At 39.0% G+C, this 10469-nt stretch overlaps 2 protein-coding genes across 2 annotated transcripts; both read left to right on the plus strand.

Annotated features, from left to right (window-relative positions):
• Positions 1-5504: 5504 nt before the first annotated feature.
• LOC119557456 lies at positions 5505-5911 on the plus strand. The gene is made up of 2 exons (XM_037870221.1): positions 5505-5571; positions 5642-5911. Exons 1-2 carry the CDS (start codon positions 5524-5526, stop codon positions 5774-5776), a joined length of 183 nt encoding a protein of 60 aa, XP_037726149.1. The 5' UTR covers positions 5505-5523; the 3' UTR covers positions 5777-5911.
• Positions 5912-7068: 1157 nt separating this feature from the next.
• Positions 7069-7507, plus strand: LOC119557532 (myb-like protein X). The gene has a single exon (XM_037870305.1). The coding sequence runs from the start codon at positions 7091-7093 to the stop codon at positions 7298-7300; it is 210 nt and encodes a 69-aa protein (XP_037726233.1). The 5' UTR covers positions 7069-7090; the 3' UTR covers positions 7301-7507.
• Positions 7508-10469: the final 2962 nt, after the last annotated feature.

Genomic DNA, 10469 nt, shown 5'->3' on the forward strand with positions numbered 1-10469 from the left:
ATGGATGGATGAGTTTTGGCATATTTTTGCATGTGCACCATTTGGCAGCTGAATGCCAAAATGCCAGCCACAAACATGCGCGCCAGTGGAGCCGCAAAATTGAACTGGAAGGGGGCTCAAATAAGGACTCCTCTCGATGCCGCAGCATCCTGGATCCTGAATCCAGAATTCTGAATCCTGCCAGACGTCTGTCATGTTGTCTGGCTGCCGCAGGAGGCCACATTTCACTGCTATTCAATATGTCAAAATCGTGTCGATAACGTTCAAACATGCCAAAAGTTCGGTGGGGGCCCACAGGGGTTAAGGGGTTAAAAGGCAGAATGTGGCAGGCTGACGATGCCGCCATTTGTGGCTGCAAAATGCGGTTGACGCCTGCCAAAAAGGAAGCCAGGAGCCAGGACATTCGGTCCTCGGCAAGGACACTGGAACAGGATGTGCGAAAATTAGCAGGCTTCAATTGCACTTGCCCAAATGTTTGTACAGGCGCGGTGCCATTAACAGCATTAATCTAATAAACTATTTTGCAAGCCAGAGAAAATGTTATCAGTATTTTTTGGAAATTGTTTATCAATATTTTTATTTGATTTATATTTTATCACTTTAACTTTATCCCATATTTATTAACCATGGGCTAATAATTTTACTAGTTTTTTTTCCAGTTTTAAAGTGACATACTTCTTATAATTGGAAATTTTATTATCTAATAATATGCATTAACATTTTAATTTGATTAAGTTTTAGGCATATTTATTTAATATTTAAGTGAAATAACACATTTTAAAAATGAAAAAAAAATGTCACATTCAACGAGCTGCTTTTTTTCTTTAAATAACCCAAGGGCCACCTTAATTTAAAGAGCTCAGAATGCGGTACACCCCAACCTCACAGGCAATTGGCTTAAATTCCAGCCCAAGAGGGGGAGACTTAATTAATCAATTTCAAATCAATTACCACAAATTTGTTACCAATATGCAAAGACATGAATCACGAGCGCCCCAGACTTCCGGCAAGATAAGGACACATCTCTCAGACGCAGCCTAATGGGTTAAGAGTGCCGGGGTGGTAGGGAGGGAGGGAGGGGTGATGCTGGTCTGGGCATAAACAAATCTTAGCTGTCAAAAGTGCTCAAAGCCATTGTGCTAATCTCAGAGTTTTGGGTTTTGGGGCAGACAGAGAGGATATGGCCAAAGGCAATTGCAACAATGCAATTGCAATTGCAATTGCAATTGCAGCAGAGGAGAAACAACGACAACTCTAACGGCATTCAATAAATCACTAAACACTTGAATGACGCTGCCAATGCAACTTGCAACACATTGCACATAGGCAGCAGCAGCAGCAGCAGCAGCAACACCAAATGCACAGCAGCAACATGAAGGGGGTTAAACGGAAACGGATGCCAGGATCCAAAAGGCAAGGCAGGCCTCATAATTCAAAATTGAAATTGCAACAATCAATTGCAACAACATGCAACAAATCGTTTGTAGCCTGGTAGCCTAATCACTGCACGTCCATTCGGGGGGGGGGCTTGTTGGGGCAACAAGGGGTTAAGCCCCCCCTTCGACTAACCCACTCTTCTGGCTGACATATAAATCTCAGTTGGAGGCGCAGTTGGCAAAGACGATGGCCAGAAATGGCAGAGAAAGTGCGGAAGGACATGTGCCACTGGTGGGTTAAGGGGCCCACGGGGGGGTTAAGGGGGCAACAGGAGGACAAAGTTCAATTGTTCGAGTCTGCAGGTCTTCTGCTGATAGGGAACTTCGGGGCCTCGAGCTTTGCGCCCAGGAAGATGGAGACGATGCGATGATGATGAAGGAGCTTCGCTTGGTTTCATTCGATTCGGCTAGCTGGAATCTAGAAAATACCCTTCTTTTCAAGGGGATGAGACTACTTAATTATTATTATTAATTTAATATTAATTTGGGGGTTAATAGGCAATATTAGAAAAGGGGCTTGAATTATAGTTTAGATAAGAGGGCGCCAGCAAAAGTAGAGCATAAAATCGCGTGTTATATACTGTGTATGTGGTGGCAGAGTTCCGGCAGAGCAAATTTTTAAACTTAGATTTTAGCTTACCTCTGCTTGGTTTTTGCTAGGTTTCGGTTTGGATGGGCCAATTAAAATGACTGAATATATGTGGTGACCTTTTCCGAATTTACATATTCAAAGCCAACTCACAAGGTGCTCTCCTTTAACTCACTCCACCAGCGTAACACGTAAAATAAAATAAAGTGTGAGAACTGGAGATGTCCTGAAATTTATTTACTTTATTTTTTACACAACTAAAATATACCAAAGCCCTCTGGTAAAAGTCCTTTGCCTTGCAATTAGCACCGATTTACATGACAAAGTGCAAAGAATTTTGGCAAAGGGAGAGGGAGAGAGAAAGTCGCAGGTGCTTTCCCAATGAGCCGTAGGGTATAATTAGTGCTGCTCTCGGCTGCTAATCTGTGATTTTCCAAATTGTTTCACAAGTGTCATAAATCAATGAAATACCAATAAGTCGTCGTCGTTGTCGTTGTCCTGCTGCTCTTCCTGCTGTTTTGCTCCCACTGCCGTTTGCAATTGTTCGAAAATGCAAATTTCGCAAAAGGATATGCCCATGCATAAATGCTGTGCCGCCAGAGGGGGGTTAAGGGGCCAAGGGGGTCCAAAGGGGCCAAAGGGGCCCAAGGAAGGACTCTCAGGACCCCCGGCAACGACAGCAGCCAGAAGCCAGACACGAAGCAAACATATTTCATGCAGTCTCAATTGGAATTCTAAATCAATCAGATTGAGACGACGCCGGCTCCACTCAGCTAACAGCTAACCAGTTCAGTTCACTGCCGTTGGGCACCGTTTGAGCACTGCGAGAAAAAAGAAGGGGAAAATTATAAGCACATTTGCCTATACATATTTATATTCTTGGGGATTCTAGCGACCAGTATTCCATTCGAATTCTTGATCAGACTTTAACTTATTATTAATTTACCACAACGAATATTGAGTTTATATAAAAAGAACGGAGAGAATCAGTAACATCTTCAGACCCGTTTATATGAAATTTCAATATATTATCAAATGTTTTTTAACAAATCAAATATTATATTAAAATATTCAAAAAGATGTAAGATAATCTATAAAAATAATAAGCTTACAGTCCTTAATGACTTAAATTAAGAAGTACGACCAAAACAAAACCATGGTTTGAAGAAAATTAAGTTAAGGATCGTTAAACAAATATACCTAACTATATTATGTTTATTTAAAATACTTTGTTAGTCAAATTTACTAGTCCTATTACTTATTGAACTTTGGTAGCTATTTTAAATACCATGCTATTTTCTTCTTAAAAATTCAACTCAACTTTTTCGCCAAGTGTGTGAAATTCGTAGGACTCTGTGCATTAAGTAAGACACAAATCATAATCGTATGCGTGGTTGGGAGCGGGGGAATTCCGGGCGATGGAGTGGTTATATCTAGGTGCCAGCTGGGCAAGGATCTGTGGCTCGGCCTCGTCCTCGTTTCTCGTTTCTCGCTTCTCGCTCCTCGTCCTGTTAGGAAATGCAAAATTTCAAATATGAATTGAACTGATATATTAATGGCCACTTGAGTTGCACTCTCCTTAGATCCTGGGGACGTTTGTCAGCCAAAAGTAACTGCAGTTTCCTGGGGGAAATTTCAAGGATGGCTGAGGTGGGTGGTGCTATAAGGTATAACCTGCTCGCTCGGTGTTGGCATTTATAAATCAAAATTTTGGGCCAACAACCTGCAAACAAACGCACACACACACACACACGCACGCACCGAAGGACATTTTGCATCCTTGTATCTTTGTATCTGTGCTTGTGTAATTGCCAGGACCTGGACTGCATCCTGTTTGAGAGGGGGGGAGGAAGGGGGGTTTGGGGCCATTTTGAGGGGGTGCCACAATTGCAGCAACTTATCTCTCGCCTGCCCATATAAATAATGACAAGCACGACGACAAATAATAACCAAACGCACACAGGACATGCCGCAGGACAATAGGCCGGGGAGAAAAATAGGGTCGAGGTAAGGACGACGACCACTGTCTGTGAGTGAGTGTGCATAATATGAAAATTTATGTGCGGAAAGGATTGAAAATAAATTTATGAATTATATTGGTTAGAAAATTGCATCTACTCAAGGATATCCTTAATGTCTCCAGGATATGCATGCGTTCAGCCTGCCTTGCCCATTGTTTTTGGGGCTATCTGTTACATTCAACAATGTCCTGATTCAATTTATTGTTTGTTTGTTTGATTTGCATTCTCTGACCGGAGACACTCGCCAGATTTGTGCCTGTGTACATCACCCATAGGAAAATATACAATATACAATATATCTATGGAGTCCTGCGTCCTTTATGTCATTTGATCAGCGATAACAGCTGCAATTTGCGCCGAAAGTGCTTTTCGAATCATCATTGGCAAAAATAAGAAGAGTCCTACAAAAAAAGATACACGCAGCCAGGCTTATCGTAAAAACCCAATAAAAGTGGGCCACTGACTTCGGTTTGGGGACTTTTATGATTCCTTCCCCTGCCTTTTCTGGCATTAGGTAGTTTATGACTGGGTTTGGCTTTCATACACTGAACAAAAATATTTATATATTCATTTTTGGACTTACACATTAATATAAAATGAGTCCAAATCAAACGATTATTGTTAAAGCAAAGAATATTCATTTAAATAATAAATATATATCGTTTAAATCGGGAAAGATAGATTATTGATTTAAGAAAAATAATTTGTTTAGGATTTTAGGTTGTACCAATTACAAATAGATTCCAAATGTACTATTATGCAATTTTATGAATTGAACTATTTTTTTCTCCGTGTTGAAAATATGTCAAAGTTCAGTCACAGGATTCGATGGGGGATTTCTCGCAAGGTAAAAGGAACTGGTCATAAAACTTTCCCGACACGTTTATGCCTATCTGTATTGTGGAATCTGAAATCTCAATGCCAATCCAAATATATATCCACATCCTGTGGCAGTTCATCAAATGGCTGACGACAAGTCACGAGTGCTGCAATCTTGAGTGGCTTATGGCATTATTTATTAGTCGGGGGTGGTTGATAGATATGCTCTTAAAGGGACATCTATTTATTGGAACGTGGCCTCAGCAAGCAAACAGAAAAAAAAATGTCAATGATTGGTTTGAAAGTAATCCCTAATTATTTAAAAATTATATTTTAGAAGACAGACAGAAATATAAACAAATTCCAATAGGTATTAATAGATAACCTCGACCTAGACGCAAATAAACACACACAAACTGCAACCAAAACACAGTTCTCTAATCGGAAAAGAGAGAGCTTCAGTGCACAAGATAATTGCGGTCGAGTTGAAATAATATTATTACAAAATCAACACCTGAATTAGTCATTTAATGTGACGAACCAATTACGGTAGTAATTACAGAGCTACTCCCTATGTGGATTTGTTCAAAGTCAGGTAAACAAGCGAGAGCCATAAAAGCGAGCTTTTCGAGGCCAATGTCAACCATTCCACATCAAGATGCGTTTCTATCTGCTGTTCTTTTTGGCCCTGAGCTGCTGTCTGCTGGTAAGTGAAAGTTCAAATAAATTTTAGATAATGAACATATTTTTAAAAATATTTAAATGTATTTTTTTAGCAATCATCCATGGCTGCAGTTAATTTGGTGCGTGGACTGGAGTCCGCCGGTCATCATCGCAACACCACTGGTTCACCACCACCGCGTGGAGCTCCTCCACCACCCCGCACCACCACCGCCAGCTCTTCGGGATAAATGGACAGCATAACTCTGTACATAAATCCGGACTGAACCCATTGACGAACCTTAAAAACGAACTCTATTGTGAATCCTATCTCTATGTAGTCCTTTAGCCTTAAAATAAAAAACACATTCCAGCAAAACAAAAAACGAATTTTAAATTATTTATGAAATAGGTTTAAATGTCTATAATAAATATATTATAAAGTAGGTAAAATCAAACGCTCTTTGTATATTAATTCCAATTTATCATTTATTTCATTGTACGAAATAAATTAAGCAAGCATTCGATTCAGTTGGGGAGCCAAGAATGTTATGCTCAAGCAAACCCCTGAGGAATATTTTTAAAATAATATATTTTAGAAGTAGATTTATTTGCTCACAGAGAAGGATTTCTCCGTTTGCGATTAAATAAATAAATAAATAAATAACACAAAAGTATTTTCAAAGACAAGCAATCAATCAATAATGGTAAAAGTGTATTACGAGTTCTTAGTCAGTGTATTATTCATAAAAGGGCCCACAAAATGATAAACATTTTGATAAGATTTATACAGTTAAGTATATATTAAGGTATTAATAATATTATTATTATTTAATGCTATCTTTTAGTTGGAACTCTAGGCTAACAGAGGGTTGATTTTAGAGCTATTGCAGCAGTGGGCCTTAAGATATACACCTATGATATACACCTAATGGTGGGTTAGTTGTTGATTATTATTATTATTTTAATAGCTTTTTTGTTACTATTTTATTAAAACCTAAATAATTGTTCTGGCCTTCATTTGGTTTTCAGTTGAATATCTTTTGAAACCAAAATATTTTGTCATCCCGGAACTAAACAAAATGAAAGGCGAAAATAGCCTATTAAAGCACATAAAAGAGCCATATTAAAATATTTTGATCAGAATTCCAGTTCCTAAGTTTTGTAAAATTTAATGGATATACTATCTGAAATCTTATAGCTTTTGTTCGATTTCTATGTATGAATTTCGAACTTCTAAGCCGATTTACCCGGACTTCCCGCCACACAGCGATTACAATCGGCATTAATGCGACAAAAGTTCAACGACAATAAATGAAATTAGGGCTATCTGATGTTGGGAAATACATAGGCTACAGTATATATCGGATCGGCCAGATGGCACGACCCATGGACAGAGGTGAGGCTGCAATTTGCGATCGCATTTGTTGATACAGCATATTCAATTGTCCGTCGTCATTGTGGCCAATTGAATGGAGCTGCAAGAAGAGCAAACTATAAAAATGAATGGAGCCCCCATGGAACTCGATCAGTTGTTCGGGGGAGTTCTGTAGCCGAGGATCACGATGAGGCAGTCCATAGCGTACATAGTCGCCCTGCTGATTGCCCTGGAGTGCCTAACCCCTGGCGACACGGCACCCATCGGTGAGCATCCGGATCATGCCGGTTGCATACGGATAACGATCATCAAGCGACCTTTGACCACCACAACGACGACAACCACAACTACTACGACCACCACAACAAGAGCCACAACTACAGTGGCCACTGGTTAATAACTTCTTATGCCAGGTTCCAATCAAGCAGTTAAAGTGTACTTAACCAACGGTTAAATGCAGGTTAAGAAGAATATCTCTACGATTAGCTTTCCTTTTTTTGCAAAAAGTTAAAAAAATATAATATTTCAATAATATGCAGATGATACATTCTTAACCTAGGGTTAAGTACAGTGATTACTGGATAAAAATAATAGATTCCTATAATAAAGTTTTAAGAAACAAACATGCGGATTAACATAGATACGATTAAATAATAAATTTGAAGTACCTAAAAGTATATAATCTCCGGTTAAATAGGGAAGATGCAACCTGAGAAATACTATTTGGTTTTCGAAAGACCATCTTTAAATTACATATTTTCCATGTACCCTTTTGTAATCATTGTAAACCATTTTCAAAAGGAAAAGGCATCCGAAATCATTGCATACTTTGAGGCAGGCACTCAAATTGCAATTTCAGCCACGCCCACTCCCCAAGGTGATGTAAAATGGGCTAAAAAGGCTGTGAAAGGCCACCGCACAATGCACAAACGAAGCTGCCGAATATAATTAAATATTTTATCGCATAAAAGTGCCAAAAATGAAACGACAACAAGAAAATGAGCAGCCGGCATGCGTTTTTCCATCTGGCTCCTCTGACCATTGTGTTTTGTGTACACAGACGAAAATTACCCGATATTTGACGGGGATTTACAATTACTTGGAGAGGGATTTTACAGTTTGGAACCACTTAAATATATATATTATTTATGTAATAGTTATTTTCTCAAGGATCAGACTATAGCCAGAAAAGAACAACAAGCTCTTCCTCTAAAATTGGATCTTACAGATATTTCTTTAGATAATAGAGATTTATTTCTTGGATCTGCAATAAAATAGCTCCCTTTTTTTTCAGTGATCTTATTTATGTATATGTGTGTGGTGCACAGGTAGAGGCCAACCCCTGCTCCCTTCTAAGCTTCCCCTTTTAACCCCTTTCAGCGCTCTTCTAATTCTGTAAGCTGACATTGTTTTGGCAGGAAAAGATTGGGGGAAAGCCCAGTAAAGGGGGATGGGTTTCTGGGAGAACACATGTTCCCCGCAAACAATAAACCCGCAGCTCAGCGCCCCTCTTTTTCGACCACTGCATTTCTTGGGTCTCTTTTAGATGAAATCTTTTGGTCAACAACAACATCAGTGGGCCATTGTTCTCGCCTTCCATTTTGTAGTGGCTGCTTTTTTCGACAATTTCCATATGAATTTTAATTATAATTTTTCTATGCTCATTTTCATGAAAACAATCAAAAATGACTTTTGTGCCTGCCCCCCACCACAAAAACAAAGGAGGTGAGTTGTGGGGCTAAGGGTTTTGGGGGTTGGCCCGTTGCAAATTGTCACTGGCATTTATATGGCCAGCAGGCATCTGAAAATTGTGAAAATTAGGAAACAGGAACTACATACGCGAAGGCTTTGTTGTGCGGAAATCTCAGAGGTAGAACTGTATTATTTAATATACTCTAACTGATAATGATTTTTGGAATGTTGTTTAAAAAACTTATAAGTTCAACGAGGCTAGTTTGTATTCAAAAATATTTTTGAGGCATTTAAACCGATATTCTTCATAAATATCTTAGTTCATATGATATCATATCATATGTCAAATATAAAAAACATTAGTATTTAAAATAGTCTAAAATTAATTTTTAAAAACCCAATTGAACAATAAAAACCATGTAATATAACAGGTGTTAAATATTTTCCCATAATATATGCTTATAATATATTTATATTTTAATATAACCTTTATGTCTTTGTACAAGACAAAAGGGTATTGAGTGGCAGAATGGGCTGGGGAGTGAGCAAATTATATTCGAGCATAAAAAGTAACACAAAAGCAACACGGCGACATAAACAAGTTAACAGAGCGGGGAGTTGTTGGCTTTTGTAGTTGGCAGTTTGGCACGTTAGCGCTGCCAGCTTCCGTTTCCTGCCGTGGCCAAAAAACAATCCACCCATATGACAACTGTCGCTGCTCCCCTGCCTTGGCCCCTGACCCCTAGCCCCCTTGGCCCCCTAGCCCCTTAACCCCCGAGCCCCTTAACCCTTAACCCCTGTCACTGGCCATGCATACAGCATAGTTTTTGAATATGCCGCGAGGTGGCGCACCTGTGCCATCTCCGCTTTTGTCCAGATTTTCAAAAAACGGATAAAGGGAAAAACTAAAAACCCACACAGTCCGGAAACTGTCATTATGCATTCTGATGACATTTTCGCCGCTGTCTCTCTTTTGTGCAAAATTATTTTTGCAGTCGGCTAATTAAGAGACACAAATCCATGGGAGTGGGTAACAAGTTTTTACCTTTACAGTCATACCTATACCATATACATACATATAGTATATACCCCAAGCAGATGTCGTCTTCATCATCGATAAAAGTTTGGGGCAAGTGTATGAAGGAGTTGCACACTCTGACTGAGGCAAAAACTAATTTCGCAAACATTTGTCAGCTCATTAACAATTCAATTTGCTGCATAAACGACCTAAACATACAAATAAGGTTGGGGGTTGGGGGTTCGGTGACCCCGGCAGAATAGTTGGGCCCACTCGGATGCAGACTGACCTGACCACACATGAAAAGCAGTAAATATTCAATTAACGGCACAGGGTAAAACTAATGTGAAAACGGAACCCTTTGGGTTGGCCACACCCCCTGTTCTTTTTCGGCCAACCCCCAACCGCCCACTTGACCTTGGCCAGACAGAGTTCACAGCCCAATCACTTGTGCCTGGCACTTGAAAGCGGAACCCTTACTCGAAACAGGGGCTCTCTAGTTCTGATCCTTTTTTCTTATAATTTTACACTTCTGCTGGGGGTATGGTTATTAAAGGGTGCTCTTACAAAAAAATATTTAAATTCTATGTTATACTCCTTTGATTCACTTGTACCTATTCAAAGGATTGTTAATTTATTTTAACTTTTCTAGTCTTTGTTTTTAGCCTAAATAAAGATTGTCTTAATAATTTTTATTATAAATATTTTATTATTAGCTTTACAAATATTTTTAGGAAATCAAGAAATATTCTTTCAGTTAATCCATAGTTGTATTTTCATATTTTCTTGTATAAAAATCCATAACATTTTCAACTTCCCTTACATTTTTAAGAGTATATAAATTGTCGGTTACAAA

The sequence above is a fragment of the Drosophila subpulchrella genome, chromosome X (assembly GCF_014743375.2).
Source record: "Drosophila subpulchrella strain 33 F10 #4 breed RU33 chromosome X, RU_Dsub_v1.1 Primary Assembly, whole genome shotgun sequence".
Lineage (NCBI taxonomy): Eukaryota > Metazoa > Arthropoda > Insecta > Diptera > Drosophilidae > Drosophila > Drosophila subpulchrella.

What these genes read in the sequence shown, in the direction of transcription:
- LOC119557456 (XM_037870221.1), top strand. Translation starts at nt 5,524, where the DNA reads ATGCGTTTCTATCTGCTGTTCTTTTTGGCCCTGAGCTGCTGTCTGCTG. An exon ending in CCCTGAGCTGCTGTCTGCTG is followed by an intron (nt 5,572 to 5,641) that starts GTAAGTGAAAGT and finishes GTATTTTTTTAG; the next exon opens with CAATCATCCATGGCTGCAGT.
- LOC119557532 (XM_037870305.1), top strand. Translation starts at nt 7,091, where the DNA reads ATGAGGCAGTCCATAGCGTACATAGTCGCCCTGCTGATTGCCCTGGAG.